The following is a 17,797-nucleotide window of genomic DNA, read 5'->3' as shown; positions in this document are numbered from 1 at the left end:
AATACAGAAACGGGCATTGTCGATCACTAGAGAACTTCAACAATGCATCCCCTCTTCAGCCCCCCTAAAAACAAAAGATCCAACAGAACGCAGATTGAAAGAAGAGCCAGAAACCTCGCCAACAAACGTGGGGGTACAAAAGCTATAAACCCGCATCTCAGATTCTTTGGGTCTCTCATCTGTGAGCAAAATCAAGTACCGATAGTATACCACAGAGCGAAGTGCAAAGGGTTCAGAGGAATGGACTTCGTGAGATTTGAAGCTACTTGGACAGGTGTTTTAGTGACTGGGTTGGTTGATGTTTAATACGTTGGGAAGGTGGTAGAGGTCTTGATAGTTGTGGTGTGAGAGCGAAGATTGGTGTAGATAAATTGGTAGGAATTAGAGTCTTTTTTGGAAAGAGTACCTACCTAGTACGTGAGGGTATTGCAGCTTTGGAAAACCCTGGTTGTAGACATATGGGGCGGGTGAGATGGATGCAGTTTAGGATTTTGGATTGTTGTGGATGGTTTATTGATTTGGGGGTAGAGAATAATGCTAGGACAGCTGGGTGGAGACGGGCAGGGAGAAAATTCGAATAGAGGGTTTAATGTGAAAGGGAAGACGAGAAATAATGATTGTACGGATGATGAAGTTTGATTTTGGTATATTGGGGAGGGATTACTATCACCTTCTCAATCGAAATATTGAATCTGTCCCAGAGAATAGGGAGGTCTGATAAAAAGATCTTTGGACAAATGTGAATGTTTGGCAGCGCCTGACACTTGTCAAGAGGAGAAAGTTTTGTTCATTATGCAGAAAGTAATATTTCGTGTGGAACCTCTCGCGTTCATACTAGTGGTGTCTGTGAAGCATTTCCAATTGATATTGTACGATTAGTCGTTACATAAAGTAAGCATATCCATCAGACCTGTTCCGGTGTCACTCCTACGAGCCAATGTTGTCTCCGAATTTCCGGTCAAATGCCCAGAAAGATAAGTCCATTCATACCAGGTGGCCAACTCACATTTGTCCTACTCCTTCATCTCACGACCTGCCAGCCAGTTTTTCAGCTACCAACACATCCAAGCTAATTTGCATGAAGCCCCTCCTGGCAGACAAGATTCGGATTCGCGTTAATATCGAGGTTTGGTATACTACAGGCGGAGTAACAGTTTGAATTTCCATGCATACATTTCAATTTGTTCGTCCTGAATCATATGAGGTCAGTTTAATATACTATATAGTGCAAGTATGTATCTCTAGTCAAGAGTCTCACTCGCAGCAGCCTCACCCTTCGAGATTGAGCCAGAACTCTTTTCAGCATCAGCCAGATCACGCTTTTTGGCTAGTTTTTTAAGTTGAGCTAGGCGATGTTCCGCAGCATCTTTTTCTTGAGCTGGGGTTTCTGGTCGGCCAGACAAACGTTGAAGAAAGTACAGACGTGTAGAGGGGATGGACTAAATGGGCTGGGAATTAGAGAAATGATATCGACTAGGGATGGAGTACGCACATCGTTGCGGGCTGCTGCGTGCATCATTAACAGTTCTGGGTTGTCGAGTACGGCTACGGCTTCTCTTCGTATTTGTACACTAATATACGATTCGTTCCCGAATCTAAAATGTGGGTTTCATGTTAGGACTCGTCAACTTATCAGATACGTTCCGTTTAGTATCTGTATCTCCTATACCCAAATCCCCCTTCCTCGCGATCGAAAAATTCTTAAAAGACGCTTCCAATGATAGCAAAAACATGAAAATCCACATACAAATCATAACTTGCTCCTGTCAAGTCCTCATCCGAGGAGTCCTCATCATAATTGTCATCATCGGGTTCTTTATTCCGAGCTTGCTGATCTTGTTTTAGAAGTGTGTAACTGGAGGATTTGGCTTTCGAGCCAGAAGTGCGAGTGTTCTTATTTGCGCTGTTAGGCCTGGAGGTAGATGTGGAGCGAGAGGGAGTGTTGGTGGAGAGACTAAATGGGGAGTCCATGGGGGGCAGGTTGCGTAGATTAATGGAACAATAGTATGGACTGAGTCTATATGAATACAGTCACGGCTGTGAGAGTAACATTGGAGGTGAAAAGTATTACTGATGAATTGTCTATCACGTTCCTTGAAAGTCTCTGGGTTGATAGTGATTCAGAAATGAAGAGGTGGGGTGATATTGACAGGGTGTGCCAGGACTATGCGCTACACTATGGTGGGTAAGGCGCTGAGATTACTAAGCTTGTATTGTCACAATAGCGCTTTAATGTTGACCGTAATCAGACGACGTCTCTTTGTGCAACGGCAATGTTCGATGTCAGTTTTGACAGCGAGTTCTTACAAATCCACATGACGATGAAGTGGTTCGTGGAGCGAAAAGATTGCTTTGAACGAAGGAAAAACGTGATGAAGTTTGTACGAGTAGAATTGGTATTGAATTACCCAGAAACTTTGGTAACCTGGGAGGAATTGCAACAGATGATGGAGTGCTACCTGCTTTACCGAGCCTTTGCTCTAGCATATATGGGCTGTACTTGTGAATTGCATATCATTTTGATTAAAATCTACCCATTAACTGCTGCTCACTCTTCTGCCCTCGTTTGTTTCTTTTACACCTGCTCTTGGTCAGGAAATCACGAGAACCCCACAAAGCTTATGCCTCAGCAGAAGTAAATCGATGCTCTGTGGCTATTTTTCCTTTGCCATGCTTCATGCTCCAATTCATTACCACATCTTGCGATTTCAGCGAAAAGCACCAAGTGGTTATTCCAACTCCATAACACTGTGAGGTCACCTCACAAGATTATCGGTGTCTGACCCTACCAGTAGAGTGTCTGGTATCGGTAAAGCTTGGAAGTTTCTCTTGGCAACAGGCGGGCTCAGCTCACTTGCTGTTCTTCGAGATACACTTGTATTCAATCTTGGAACCATAGCCGAATCTGCAATCCAATTTTTGATGACTATCGGTGTTGGTGATCATTAAAAGCTTGGATGCTGTATGCGCTAGAACCCTCAACGCCCACACCTTATAAAGGTCGCCGCAATCAAGATGGTTCTATGTATAGATAATGTACCTGATTGCTATGAAGTTTGGCCTGTCTTAACCACCCTTACCCTAGATTACGAATTGCTTTCGCACTTTTCTCCATGCCAAGAGTGTTGCCATTTCCTGAACCTCATACAAAATCTTGTAATTGAGGTTAGACCTTATGTTTGCTTTTCGATACCAAATAACATGCGTAGTAAGATAAAACATATGGCGAATTGCACACGTTACCTCTAGATGTCTTTTCAACTACAGGCTATGACCTGAAGAATCTCAAAGGGGATCATTAGTTTCAGCTTAGAATTATGACATCAAGCCACTTTCTTCAAAATGTCGAAAATCATTCACCTTTTGATCACTAATTATAGTTGATTGTTTGTGCAGTTCCTAATTAGGTATCGGGCCACTTGCTCGAAGCAAAAATGCTGACAATAATATATTGGCCGAAGTTTTGGTTCTCACTTGAGATATATTCTTCTTAACTTAACATTGGCAGAAACATTGACAAGATGAATCAATCACCTAAAGATACCAGGTGCAAAGGGAGTGGCTTAAAGTGTAAGTTCTTTATGCAAATGTTTTGATAGAAACACTAACACTTTGTAATAATAGTAATATGTCTTTTGGGCAACTCAGCAAATCAAATCCAGGAGAACCAAGAAAGTTTGCTGGCTTGTGAGTGAAATTTGTATGCAGACTATGCCTCACAAAATTCCTAATATTTGTCCAATCAACAGCAAACAGTTCAGATGGTAAATGTCTCGGCGCGCTAAAGATTGATTTGGCTGCTGGTTTGTTTTGACCTTCTTCTCAAATTCCTTGGGATAAGACCAACATTTTAATTATCTTTTTGCTGACAAAAATCAGGATTGTCTGATATTCGACTCAAAGTTGAAAAAGAGCATAAAGGTATGTTTCAAGTCACATGGACTTGAAATTCTTCGTGGTTAATCTACTATTCAGATTTTTTTGATCTGGTCGCACAGGGCAAAATCTTCAAAATGCAACTAAGTCAAGAATTCGCATACAATATGATGCGTGGTAAGGGTGTCGGTACACGGCCTGTATTTCCTCCCCCACGAGATGCAACTGGAGATTTCGAGGATTACAGACCTACTGCAGATGCTGAGGAGTAAGTCATCTGCCCAATCATTCGTCAACAATTCTGACGTGTACCTCCTAGTAATTTACAATCTGGCTACAAGTACTATAAGATTCGACCAGACTCCGATTTCAACAATGCCGCAACTCCCGAAGACCTTGCGCAAGGAATCGGTCGACTGGCAATTGAAGAGCTTCCAAGATGCGAGATTGTTCTTGATTTGAAAGGTGACGAAGGAGAAACCACCAACCACTACAAGGGCAAGGAGGTCTGGGGAAATTTTGGTTATATTGAAGTCAACGGAGTCTGGGTAGATCCTGATAGCGAGAAGGACTTGGCGCATGCATTTAAGGGCTATCCGGTTCTATCACCAGAGAAGCTTCAAGATGCTAGAGCCAAGGATGCCCGAATCATGAGTCCAGCCGAGGCTGATAAATTCTATGAATTCTTCAACGATTACGTCTCCGACGATGAAGGAGATCCTCGAGATAATCGAATGTCGCCAGAAGAGTTTGCGAAGATGGTTCGTGGCACAGCCAGTGAGGGTAAAGGTGATACGTGGGCTAGAGCAATTGTCGCTCCTCAAGTAAGAATATCCTAACAACATTAATGTCAGTAGCTGATATTGCGTGAATCAGGAAAAATATACAGACAGACCTCGCGTGCCACGTAAATCTAGAACCCAACGTGGAAACGATATGTTGCCACCACAGATTGACAGAGATACTGGTAGTTATTACTCCGGTTTCGGTGGTGATAATTCGGATACGGCCAGCCTTCTTATCTCGGCAGCTGGTTAGTATTTGCACATTCTTGTGATCACTAGGAACATCTGACTAACGCAATGCTTCATAGGAGTTGACATCCTTCAAAGACCCGAACACTTCAATCGCATGGACCCCCAAACTGACATGAAAATCCTTGCTGAGGCATATGGCAGCCCCAATGCTTTCAAAGATGATGGTGGATGGTCTAATACAACAACACTTCCTGTTTTCAATACAGTGAGTTCGATTCGTCTTCATCTATCCTTACCTTCCAACAACTGACAAGTGGACAGAAAGCGGCTGCCAAAGCTATCACCTGGGACATCCCTGGTCTGACTGATGAGCAGCGCGAACGAGGCTTGGCTGATATGACATTAAGGGGAGAAGCACATTTCCAACATAGTCAAGTGATGGCACGAAATCGAGATGAGCTTAAAGCAGAGAAGATGATTGCATTCAGCGGTCTGGCAGGCTGTATGAGAGAGCACTATTTCATCAAGCAGTGGCTGCACAAAAATCCTTCATTTGCCAATGAAGAAACCCGCAGATTAGTGGATTCCATCTCTTTGGAGACACCATTCAGACGTATTGAACGCACCATGATCAGTAACGATGAACCTGCTCCCAATACGACCGCTGATTCATATCTCGGACTCAATCGCGAAGACCGTACCTATATGCGTTTGATCAATGATATCTACCAAGATACTCATAACCTTACTCTGCATCTTCAGAATCAGGTCATGGTCTGGAGTGCTACCAAAGCCGAGATTGAGGTCAAGATTGGCGAATACTATTTCTTACGCGAGCGAATCATGGCAGCCTCTGGTATGAATAACGAGTTCATTGATAGTCTCATTCCTGTCAGTGCTCCTAGAACTCCTCGAGTCAACTTTTAGTGGGGTTTCTGGCTCAAGAATATCTTGGCTGCTGATCGTACTCTGTCGCTATCATTCAATTTCGCTATCACGAGCTGTAGCTCTCGCATTTCGAGATGCATGTGCCCAGCCTTGTCAATTAATATATTGACCAATAGCTGCTTTTCCATTACAGCCATACATAGAAACACAATCTTTGCGTATTCAGGAAACGCTTTTTTGCTTTTACTTTCGCAGACCAAATCCCATGCATGTCGCTCTTCACGAATGCTTGCAGTAATTTTGCTTTACGACTTAGCTAAAACAATCCCGCTTTACGATCATTCCTTAGCGCGCAAACACGGATTTTTTGCTGCTTCTACGGATTTCTATCTTTGAGTCTTTCTAGCAAGCACTTAGGCATACATTGCTCTCGCTCGTTCATACAACTACGATACCCAGAGGTCAGAATACAGGCCCCCTACTTTGACACGTTTCCTTTCCATTTTGATTCCTTTTCCTTAACTTTCGTTTGTTCTTCAATTGCGAACTTCTCCTCTCCTATTTCTTGTTCTAATAATGGGACATTCGGATGCAGTATTACTATTTTCTAATGATGACAACAATGATAGTCATACCACGCAATGCCTTTGATAAGTTTCGTACCTTGAATGGAGCATATGCTGACCGAGAAAATTACTTACAGTTTTGTGATGGATGAAAAACGGAGTTTTCTCTTCGTTGGGCATACTAGGATAGTTTTACTAAGATCGGGCACCTAGTAGCTTAATTAAAAGTTCTCCCCTTTCCGTGCACTTTAATTTCTAGATAGGTGTGGATATCATACTGCTTAATACATTTATAAGCGCATCACAAACGATGTGCAGTGATGAATGTCGGTTCTGCTACGATATTTGTTTGATGTGGTGAGTGACATTCCAGCCTCCCTCTTTATAAATTGAAAGTTCAGGAGATAGTAACATCTCACCAGTCTCAATTAATTTGATTAGTGATGCATCTTAATTTAGCCAGAGATGTCCCGATGGAACAAAAACAGTTAACCTTTTCACATGCTATATGTGAGAAAAACCTTAAATACTTATTAGTAAATTGTTGAATCAAATCAAAATCAAAGTAATGATTGAAAATATGTTCGTGTATACGCCGGATTGGTTCCACTCCGTGCAGCACTAATGAATGGGTGCATAAACAGCTGCTGGTTACACGGTAAGCGAGACTGTTGATTCAGCTGCGTTGTCATTGGTCTCAAGAATTGCCAGTACGACATCACAGAAACTACATTTTTTCTTCATTGCCTCATCAGCTTTGTCTTAAGTTTCATATAATCCGCGGAAGTTTGCAAGGTAAATTCGATTCAAAGAAAAAGCAATACACTCGAGTATTTTTTACCAAGATACCTACCATGCCTCTCAAGATTCACATTGTAGGAGCTGGCATTGGTGGCTTAACTGCGGCAATTGCTTTGAGAGAACAAGGCCATGAAGTTACTGTACATCTCTCCAACAGATTTTTGATCCCTATTAGTCATATTTCTTTCCTGCATTTTTAAGAAGCTAAGCTTGATCATTGGTTTCCAAGCTCACGAGGATATTACAGATTTTCGAACAATCCCAGTTTGCCTCGGAATATGGGGCTGCGATTCACATTCAACCGAATGCGAATGGAATATTGAAAAGATTGGGTGTATTTCTGGAGGAGAGCGGCGCGAATTCTTTGGATTGGGTGAGCTTAGGGATTCCTTGCTATTGGCTTTTGTCTGACAATCTTCTACTTATCTTGTTTGAAGATCTTACTCATTTCTACTGTTCACTTACTAATAGAAATTACTTTATCTAGATGACAGAGTATACATCAACCGGTTCGCTGAAGCGAAGTATGGATCTAGTCGAGGTAGACAAGCAATGGCATCATGTATTTCCCTTTGACCTCCATCTCTCACAAACCCAAACTAATTTGTCATTAGCCCTGGTTTTTAGCCCACCGCGTGCAACTTCACTCCCATCTTAAATCAAAAGCCCTCACATTATCTCCCCCACACCCTCCCATTACCCTCCTCACCTCCCACAAAGTAACCGCTCTCGATCCCACCACATCCACCGTGTATTTCTCAGACGGTACATCCTGCACCGGCGATTTGATCATCGGCGCAGATGGCGTCCATAGCCTCACTCGTTCCTTTGTGCAAGACCCAGAATGCAATATCTCCCCCTTCGCGTGTGGAAAAAGCGCCTACCGTTTTCTTCTCCCCCGTTCCTCTGTTCTCTCTAATATCAAAACCGCAAAATTCATGCAGAAAGATGGCGAACTAATCATGTGGTTTGGAACTGATCGGCGTGTGATAATTTATCCGACTTCTTCTAATTCTTTGCTTAATTTTGTTTGTATACATCCTAATGCATTATCCGAAAACACTGATGACGGAGAAGGATGGGGAAAGGGGGGTGATAAGGAGAATTTGCTGAGGATTTACAAGGGTTGGGATGAAGATATGTTGGAACTGTTGAAAATGGCTCCTTTGTCTGATGATTCTGATACAAATGCAATCGGTACTCTCAAAGTCTGGCGTCTTCTTGACATGCATTCACTTCCAACTTTCACGAAGGAAAATCTTGTGCTACTAGGCGACGCAGCACATCCATATCTGCCTCATCAAGGTCAAGGAGCCGGCAGCGCCATTGAAGATGCTGCTGCTTTAGCTGTCGTTCTCCAGGGGGATGTGAGGAAAGAAGATATTCAGGAACGTTTGAAACTATACCAGGAAATCAGAATGGGAAGAGCTCATCGGATTCAGGAATTTTCAAGGGTTCTGGGAAAGGATCCTGGGGAGGGAGATGATGTTGTCATTGATAGTGCGTCATTTTTTTTCTTTGCCTTTTTGCATCGTCATTCTTCCTTGGTATGCCTTCAACTCATACTAATATCTTGGTCCAGTCCGCCAATTCGTCAACCACAACTTGCAACATGACGAATGGGATAATTCTACCCATGAATTCAGAAAATGGATGTGGAAACGCAATCCTGAGCTAGCTACTTACTATTTGAGGCCAGCTAGTTTCGGTACGTCTTCACTAATCATGACATCTCCCTAATGTCTAACCTGTTTTAATCACACCCCATTCTCTAGGACCCCTCCCCTCTCCTGATGTACCTCATCAATACATAACCAAAGATGTTTCGTCAGGATCTACAGTCCTATCCGTTTCAAATGCCCCCTTCAATTCACCTCTCACAAAAACCACAGCAATACTAACCTTCACAACCTCACGCACACTCCTCCAAAACTTCTTCCCCATCGATTCTGACAAATTTCGCATTATCCATCCTGGGTGTATCTCAACCGCTTCTTGGCGATGGACTCGTTGGGTTCTCAGTACTCCAAAAGAATCCGAGGATGACAATGTAGATTTGTCTCCGGAGACATATGAACAACTATGGTTTTGCATCGAGGATGTGGAGTATGTTACAGAAGACAGGAAAGTTCTGCGAGGAACATTTGTGCCAATGGTTTTTGAAGTTACTTCTGTGCATAGGTCCATTTCGCAAATCGTCAGGAGTGATGGTGATGAAGAACAAGAGCTGGAGATGAGCACACATGAAATGTACATTTTTAGTCGAGAAACCGGACAAAGAATCGGGACTTTCAATCTTGATAATTTGGTCGAAGTATCAAAAGAACAGCAGGATGGAGATCAAAGTAAAGATCAAAACAAAGATAAGCACGAAGAAGGTTTCCTGTCATGGAGATACGAAGGTCTTTCACCCGCAACTCTCAACCCTACAACTCCAACTCCAAACCCAAACACAATCCAAGGAAAAATTCACTACACACCTTCTTCATCTCCTTCTCCCTCTCCATTACAAACCATCAGAAAATCCACCTCCACCTCCACATCCTCATTCTTCAAGACCCCAACCTATAAAGATACAGGCACCACCCCGCACGAAACCACGCATTTCTCCTCCAGCCCTAAATTCAAACCCGTTCATCTCGAACATGAAGATAAAGAGGAGAGAGCAATAATAGAGCATATGATTTCGAGATTGGGGGAAGTACCTTGCTACAGTGTTATGGACACTAGTGTGGAAGTTGTTGAGACGGTTTGAGTGTGCATGTGGTGGAGAGGAGGTGGGCTAGCTGGGTAGGTATGTAGTTGTGATTTATGAATCATGATGATTCGTGTACAAGCGAGCTGAGCTTCGTGTGAGAATGTGAGATTCAAGGAAAATATGTAGATATTACAAGGGAGCTTTGGTTACGGGATGGGTGGATATGTACACCTGTATGTATATATTCATCATGTATATGGAATTCTAATTTTCATAAGAAGATTTCAACTTTTTAATATTACATTCGGATATCTAAATCACAGACAAGCAAATGATGCCTTGTTTCTCTTCATTATTGTTTTCTATTACTATCAGTATTACCATCACTGACACTATCACATCCGTTTTCATATCTCAAATGTATTATCAACCGATTCATTTAAGATTTTTATACTTTATACATGCATTTATACTTTAGTCATTGTAGTATTTATCCTTACAATCAGTTTCCAAGAAGTACGAATACTGATAAAATGAGATACAACTTTATTACTCCAAAGAATTAAATCCTTGGTGTTTCAATCTAAATTCTATGATTATTATTATTTCTTTCTCAATTTATTGTCTTCTATATTCGTTTCCATAATTAACATGTTTCTCAAAGTATTACCTTTCGAACAGGTTCTCATACCTCCTGTGTTAGGTTTCATTAATACCAGAGTCGTTAGAATCATTCTTCCTTCCCCTATCAATCACATCAGGCTTCATACTCGCAAACGCCACCACTAAAATTTGCCTCAGAATATAATACTATAATTCATATTCAATAAAATATAAATATAACGTTAAAAAGTTTAGTATATGTCTAGAAGATAGTAATACATATAAGGTGAAGAGAGCTTCCAAGCTACGGCAAGGTTATTATTTTACAGGATGTAAATTATACAATGAGGTTTAGTGATAGTAATGTGATATGAAATCAGCTGGGCCGGCTGTTCCGTCACAATGGTGACTGAACAAAATCGCTACTTTCGACTAACAAGTTTGAATCAACTTGAATACCTCGCCGCCATTAACAGAAAATCTCGAACCATGCACCACCTCCCCATTCAGCAGCCATGTTGCGTTCACGTTTCGACCGCCTGAAAGCACAGGAATATTTACAGTTCCGTTCGTTCCGCTGGGACTGGTGACATTCAAACGGAATTTCCCCTCTGCACTAACCGTCCAAGATACTGCTAAATCTCCATGTGGTGTGGGGTGTGTACCGTTGGCCCAACTCAGCCCGAGAGTTTGTGGCGAAACCTCCCACTGCGCAAATCCAGGCGTAACAGCCTGAATTCCAAGGACATTTCTGCTCAGTTCACCCGTTGGAGCGGAAGACCAAGCATGGCATAGAGACGTAGCTGCTCCCAGACCAGGTTCACCAGTTGCAGTCAGAGTCTCCCAGAAGCAACCAGTGTAGTTTGCATTGGATGTGTCGGCCATAGATCCCCAAAGTGTGAAAAGGAGATGTTTGACGCTGTCCTCATCTTTGGCAGCAAATGCAGCGCGCAAATGATATCCTGAGGAATAAGGACTGATGAGTTGCTGGAAGCCATGTGCAGCACTGGCATTGGAAAATGCTAAGGAACCTGCAGGTAAAAACAGTTCCTTTGACATGGTCGATAGGATCGTGGAAGAAGTGATGTTGCCCTGAGGTACATTTGCTAAGACAGCAAAGGCATTTGCATCCTGCGCAAACGTATCTTGAACGGAATCAGAAAGTTGGTAAGCTTTCAGAGTGGAATTCCACAAGTTTTCATTGATTGCCGATTTCAATGCCACAAGTTGATCCGCATAAGTTTTTGTGGTAACATTTGCGGCATTGAGCAAGGGTAGAGTTTGCTGCAGAGCAAATGCATATACAGCATTAAATTTCGCTACTGCACCAGATTGCGAAGGGTCGTAATAGTTCCAATCTCCGCCAAAAATTGTAGATACATTGAATAAGCCCGATGAATCCAGTTGCGTATTTGACCAATCCAGCATTCTGACTATTATTGGCGCCCAACGCTTTGCAAAATCCTCATCGCCAGTCATAAGATGAAATTCAGCCATGGCGGTGAGCAGGTTGAATGAGTAACCAATAAGGCCTGTCTGGTTCGATTGAATTATGGAAGTGCGAGGAGATTGCTGTATCTTCGCGTTCGGAACAAAGAAGCCAGGGAGTAGTTGAGAGGCAGCTAATAGATTCAAAGTTCCGTTGATAAATTCAATACCATTGGTTGATGCAAACATTGGCCCAACAGCAATATCTAAATCTCCTGCATCTGGTTAGCACCAACCTAATATTTGGAAATTGATGTCTTACCAGCGTACGAGATACGGTCCCGGCGTGCGCCTTCGACACTTATAGAATCCGGATTTGTCCCCGAAAGAAAGTCTTTCAGTACAGACGATTGTGTGAGACTAGCAGAGTATATGGGATGTCCTTGAAGACTCTGTAACGTCACATTTTGGAAATATGCTGCTTGTCCCAGCGATGCCCCAAGTCCGAAAGACCCAGCAAATGCAGAAGTCTGTGTAAAGTTCATTAATGGCTGATCATCAATGCTAACCTCGATCTGCGTCATATTGACGAATGTTGAGACTTTGTGCCACTCATCAAAGGCGAAGTTTGGATTCAGAGTAGCTGAAGCTAAAGCGGGCGAGTCTCTTTCAGTGCTTCCGACGTGCGCCGAGATAGAAGAATTTGCTAAATTGACGAATATGTAGATACCAGAGCCCAGCGTATCGCTGAGTACTGTGTAGCCAAACCCGCCCTTTGTTGGCATGACTGAGAAATCGAGCTGATACTCCATCAGTGACGGTGAAGTATCACTGTAATAGGGCTGTGGGGATTGATTTTCGGCAAAAAGACCCTGATCTGAGACCAGATAAAAGTCAGGTATAGTTTGTGCTGGAATCTCCATTAATTGCACAGTTCGCGCCCCTGTCTGCCATATTTGATTCAATCGGTCGTCTGAACATTTGAAAGACCCAGGTAACCGATCTATCGGGGTGGTAGATGTCATTGAGATAATGCCAACATTTTTGAGAAAAAGTTCGCCAGCCGTGGAAAGATTAAGCTTCTGGTAGCGTTCACCTCCCTGGATTAAGCGGTTGGTAAACGTGGTGTCGTTGGTGATATTGTACCGATTTACTCTATATGTGTCAAGTGATGCAGCCAGCGTCAAAGGACCATCGCCCTAAATCATTTTAATAAGCATATTGATCAATACTATGAAAAGTGGTAAGCAATCCACGAATTTAAGCATCAAAATTAGCGTACCATGTAGTTATCCAGCAATGTTCGAGTCTCGCTGTAGGTTATCTCAAAGATAGATGTATCGCCAGAATGTGAAACAACTTGAAAGGTTGGGAGGCCTCCAACATTTACGCCATGGTCGATAATAACGACGCCTGGGGTTTCGCCATCAGATTTAATCGTAATTGTGTCCTCACAAAAACTTCCTACTCCTCTTGTGGGCGTGTTGTTACTTACGCCAAGCTGTCCCGGAGTGAGTGTAGCTGCTGCAACTTGGGCTTGACAAGTAGATGGAGAATCGATCGCAGCAACAAGCCATCCGCTTCCTAGAAGGATGACGGCCGGTGCAAGACCTGTGGCTGCGAACATGATTTAAATGAAAGAGATGCGTTTGGTGAAAATGATTTAAGTATAGAGTTCTAAAGTTTAGAGAAGTTTGAAAAGACAATTTATAAATCCTACAGCGAGTACTTCTGGTTTATATAAATTTGACTCATGAGTAATAAACTTAGCTTGTATGCAAAAAAGGAGGTACTATGGGTCCATTTAGGTTCTAAGTTCGAAATTCTATGTGATGAATCATTGTTCAATTACCCACTGGGCTATGTTGGCTTGATGGCAAGGAAATATAACAACCCTTTTTTCGAATTTCTGCTACGAGCAATGACCAAATGAAATAAAGCATTACTGTGAAATTGATATTATATTATTGGTATTTTAGTGGATGGTGGTTCAAGGATGACAACAGATGAGATGATGCATGCCAAGTATTTTAAAGCACGCTAAGAGTATACGTACTGGCACCGGTATTCAGGTTATTCAACGTACTCGCTTAATATATGCCACTACTGTAGTCTAATCATCGTACTCGCTTGAATGATCCTAGGACCGGGGGCGCAAAAAGATTTACATCGTACTCACTTGAAATAAGGTTTGACTTTTAAGGGCGAAGCACCTGGTAATTAGCCTGAGAGATCCACGCTAGTCTGTCAAGTAGCATCTCATAAGGCGTTACACCCCATCTATTCTAGCAAAGACCTTCCAGCTTCATTTGATATTCAGAATCTCCTTTCAGAAGCCGCATTTCATTGCAATTCAAGAGCAACAACACGACATCTGTTGTCTTGCAATATGAGTGACAGAGTCAAAAATCGGGGCGGCGACTTCGAGAATCAGAAGTTATCTGAAGATGTCCATATCAACTGGGACCAACCGCCGCCTTATGACGCGGTTCTGCACGGAAGTTCAGGAAATATTTCAGCAACGATTACAGGTGCTTTCTATCCCCAGCACAACTGTTTCCTCTAACTAATTTCATGACAGATGACGGTCGGCTTGATGTTTGCATAAACGCAAAAGCAGCAAGCTCAGGTATACTTCCACCAATACTTCCGGATAACAGCTCCTCTCATGAGGCATTGGTGGCGACATATTCTGCACACCCTCCGCTCAATATCGTCATCCAAATCGTTGGTAGTAGAGGTATGCTGTTGGGAACAAAGAGGAAAGAGGTATTTCTGTTACATGCTTACTCTCCACAGGCGACGTACAACCTTTTATTGCGTTAGGACAGGAGCTCAAAGCTAGTGGTCACCGCATCCGCATAGCAACACATGGAAATTTTAAGGATTTCGTCGAATCGTCTGAACTAGAATTCTTCTCTATCGGCGGCGATCCCGCTGGTCTTATGGCCGTATATTCCTCTATTCCCTTCTATAACTTAACGCAGCTCACCTCTATAGTACATGGTTAAAAATCCGAGTATCATACCTACTTTCGATACGTTGCGATCAGGAGACATTGGACGCAAGCGCAAGATGATCTATACAATGCTCAACGGGTGTTGGGAATCATGCATCATGCCAGATGCTACAACAGGCATACCTTTCGTCGCCGACGCGATTATTGCGAATCCACCAAGCTTTGCGCACATTCACTGTGCCCAAGCGCTCAGTGTACCATTGCATCTTATGTTTACTATGCCATGGAGTCCGACACGAGCATTCCCACACCCCTTAGCGAACATACAGAACGGAGATGGAGATCCAAGGACAGCCAACTATCTGTCGTATGGCTTAGTCGATATGATGACTTGGCAAGGGTGAGTGTATCTCAAGGGAACCAAATGAATGTACTAATTGCCATTGTAGCTTATCCGATGTGATTAATTTGTGGAGAAAGAAGTCACTGAATCTAGAACCCGTTCCTAATATGGCTGGTGCGGGGCTTGCAGAGGCATTGAAAATTCCATTTACATACTGCTGGTCTCCAGCACTGATACCGAAGCCTGTAGACTGGCCATCATACATTGGTAAGTTACCAAAATTGGTCTGTAGCAGTAGCTAAATTGATTGGTAGATGTGTGCGGCTTTTTCTTCCGCGAAGAGACTCCATATACACCAGATAGGGAGCTAGCAGAGTTCCTGAAATCAGGCCCAATGCCAATTTACATTGGCTTCGGGAGTATTGTCATGGAAGATGCTGCAAAGATGACCGACATAATACTTGAGGCCATTAGGGCGTGTGGCGTAAGGGCCATTGTCTCTAAGGGCTGGAGCAAGCTCGGAACGAATCGCTCAGATCCTAATGTTCTTTTTATTGGTGACTGTCCACATGGTAAGAAAAGTTCTGCACTGACGCATGAGTATTCACTGATTATGCCACAGAGTGGCTTTTCAAAAACGTCTCAGCCGTCATCCACCACGGTGGAGCAGGAACTACGGCATGTGGACTGTTGAACGGCCGTCCGACCTCAATTATACCCTTCTTCGGCGAGTTAGTGACTTCCTCCTGCCCTTCGAGCATCTTTGGGGGCTTGTGATTACTGACAAATTCAGTCAACCTTTCTGGGCAAACATGGTGGCTGCCGCTGGCGCCGGGCCCCGGCCTATAAACTTCAAAGCTCTCGACAGTGCCAAATTAACTGCCGCCATTCGCATGTGTCAAGAGCCTGAGACTGGCAGGGCAGCTGCCTTAATCGCTACTCGAATGAAAGATGAACGCGGGGTCAAAGAGGCTGCCAATTCATTCCACCGCAACCTACCGCTTGACGCTATGAGCTGTGATGTATTAGAAGGCCAAAATGCTGTGTGGCTTTGGAGAAGAAAAACTTACCAGGTCAAGTTGTCTGATAGAGCTGCATATATTCTACTGAAAAACAAGAAAATCGAAGCCAAGGATCTTACAGTGCAAGTATAAAAAAAGTGATAAGTCCAGGTTGCAATTGCTGACCCACACAAGGTTTAAGTCGCGGCCTTTCGTAATTGAAAACCCCCGTTGGGACCCTCTTACCGCTACCTCGTCTGCGCTACTTGGCACTATTGTCGATTTCTCAGCTGTTCTATGGAACACCGTCGCTGATCCATATAAAGCCTTCAATGTGGCGCCGGATAGCAGAGCAGATAAGATTAGCTCTACTGGCGGGGATATTGGTCATAGCATGGTCGCACTAGGGGGTAGCATAACCAAAGCAACATTGGTTTCTGTTCCCATGGCTTTGGCCGATGGATTTCATGCCGTACCAAAACTATATGGTGAAAAGGTGCGCGACCATGGACCTTTGACAGATTGGAAGAGTGGGGGTGTTGTCGCAGGAAAGGTACTGTTACTCTGTTGCTTCCTTTTGTGCCTTGATATGTGACTAATCATCTCACAGAGCTTCGGATACGGGTTCTATGATGGTATTACTGGCATAGTCACGCAACCAATGCAAGGTGCTAAGAAGGACGGCGCCCTTGGATTTGCAAAAGGTCTTGCTAAGGGTACCGTAGGTCTCATAACCAAACCTGGAGCTGGTACGTGTTTCGCATCTCATCTGAAGATTCCCTGCCTTCTGTTTTTAATTCCTGATACAACTCCGAGGTAGAGTGTTGAGCTAACTTTGGTGGCAGCGATGTTTGGTTTAATGGCCTACCCGGCCATGGGCTTATACAAGAGCATCAATGAGATGGGGCTTTCAACTGCTCAAAAACAGGTTTTGAAAGGGAGGCAAATGTTAAGCGCGTATATTAATGAAAAGATGCCCCCGCAGGAGGCAGAAATTGGAACTGTGCTTGAGCAGTTTGAGCTTAAGAAAAAAAGATAGACGACTGATTTATTGGTATTTCTGTCAGCAATATGTGGGCTTTCACATCACCTGCTTTCGCCTGCAGGCTTTCCTGGACGCGATTCTAGACAAGGACGTTGTACTTATAGAAAAAATCCAAATCTAAATCAAAATAAAGCTGAGATTCTATCCTGTTCTCTGTGGGTTTACTTGCATGGCACGTTTTCACGACTACCTGCTCAAAACAGAGAGCTAGAAGATATCAATTAGAAGGCGCTCGCTGTGACAATTGATCGCCTCAGCTCTTGTAGTAGGCACTCTAGAGTTCTGTCTCTTCTTTACTATCTTGTAACAAAAACCTTGAACTCAATTGTCATAAAGCTGAAACTGTTCAGAATTGTTAAGCTGGGTGTGTATGGAAGTAAACAGTACAAAAAATATCTGAGTACTTTATTTGATAACATCAGTTTGAGAATAGCACTTTGAAATAGAACTTCGAAATGCATTTTGTCGGAACAAATTGTTCTATAACTATATAGCAACAATCGCAACGCCATTAGCAATTCGCACATTTTGTGATTGTAGCCATACGATATAAGTGTTAAGATCAGGCTTGACATCTGAAAGTGTTTGACGGCATCTAAATCTAAGATCTTT

At 43.1% G+C, this 17,797-nt stretch overlaps 5 protein-coding genes across 6 annotated transcripts; 3 read left to right on the top strand and 2 right to left on the bottom strand.

Moving 5' to 3' along the window:
• Positions 1-793: 793 nt before the first annotated feature.
• BCIN_09g02750 (hypothetical protein) lies at positions 794-2,150 on the bottom strand. Its single transcript, XM_024695015.1, has 4 exons — positions 1,748-2,150; positions 1,493-1,595; positions 1,274-1,439; positions 794-1,190 (listed from the first exon to the last, which is right to left on the bottom strand). Exons 1-4 carry the CDS (start codon positions 1,969-1,971, stop codon positions 1,177-1,179), a joined length of 507 nt encoding a protein of 168 aa, XP_024550808.1. The 5' UTR covers positions 1,972-2,150; the 3' UTR covers positions 794-1,176.
• Positions 2,151-3,406: 1,256 nt separating this feature from the next.
• BCIN_09g02740 (hypothetical protein) lies at positions 3,407-6,582 on the top strand. 2 transcript variants are annotated; one of them, XM_024695014.1, is made up of 10 exons: positions 3,407-3,570; positions 3,625-3,687; positions 3,750-3,803; positions 3,880-3,921; positions 3,976-4,144; positions 4,196-4,700; positions 4,753-4,909; positions 4,970-5,118; positions 5,175-6,202; positions 6,445-6,582. In XM_024695014.1, the coding sequence occupies exons 1-9, from the start codon at positions 3,522-3,524 to the stop codon at positions 5,778-5,780; spliced, it is 1,794 nt and encodes a 597-aa protein (XP_024550807.1). In that variant the 5' UTR covers positions 3,407-3,521; the 3' UTR covers positions 5,781-6,202; positions 6,445-6,582. The 2 variants fall into 2 exon arrangements, with proteins under 2 accessions (XP_024550807.1, XP_024550806.1); XM_024695013.1 differs by having other exon boundaries at positions 5,175-6,582.
• A 448-nt stretch (positions 6,583-7,030) lies between these two features.
• Positions 7,031-10,244, top strand: BCIN_09g02730 (hypothetical protein). The gene is made up of 6 exons (XM_024695012.1): positions 7,031-7,248; positions 7,356-7,481; positions 7,596-7,670; positions 7,723-8,608; positions 8,691-8,816; positions 8,884-10,244. Exons 1-6 carry the CDS (start codon positions 7,162-7,164, stop codon positions 9,861-9,863), a joined length of 2,280 nt encoding a protein of 759 aa, XP_024550805.1. The 5' UTR covers positions 7,031-7,161; the 3' UTR covers positions 9,864-10,244.
• Positions 10,245-10,696: 452 nt separating this feature from the next.
• On the bottom strand, positions 10,697-13,515 carry BCIN_09g02720 (hypothetical protein). The gene is made up of 3 exons (XM_001554463.2): positions 13,120-13,515; positions 12,160-13,036; positions 10,697-12,112 (listed from the first exon to the last, which is right to left on the bottom strand). The coding sequence occupies exons 1-3, from the start codon at positions 13,462-13,464 to the stop codon at positions 10,842-10,844; spliced, it is 2,493 nt and encodes an 830-aa protein (XP_001554513.2). The 5' UTR covers positions 13,465-13,515; the 3' UTR covers positions 10,697-10,841.
• Positions 13,516-14,083: 568 nt separating this feature from the next.
• BCIN_09g02710 (hypothetical protein) lies at positions 14,084-17,450 on the top strand. The gene is made up of 11 exons (XM_024695011.1): positions 14,084-14,368; positions 14,419-14,577; positions 14,637-14,788; positions 14,838-15,196; positions 15,246-15,406; positions 15,454-15,711; positions 15,762-15,870; positions 15,933-16,283; positions 16,336-16,693; positions 16,751-16,889; positions 16,986-17,450. The coding sequence occupies exons 1-11, from the start codon at positions 14,227-14,229 to the stop codon at positions 17,177-17,179; spliced, it is 2,382 nt and encodes a 793-aa protein (XP_024550804.1). The 5' UTR covers positions 14,084-14,226; the 3' UTR covers positions 17,180-17,450.
• Positions 17,451-17,797: the final 347 nt, after the last annotated feature.

The sequence above is a fragment of the Botrytis cinerea genome, chromosome 9, assembly GCF_000143535.2.
Source record: "Botrytis cinerea B05.10 chromosome 9, complete sequence".
NCBI classification, from domain to species: domain Eukaryota; kingdom Fungi; phylum Ascomycota; class Leotiomycetes; order Helotiales; family Sclerotiniaceae; genus Botrytis; species Botrytis cinerea.
Note: the sequence above shows the minus strand (reverse complement) of the source record. Positions and strands in the feature narration are given on the sequence as shown.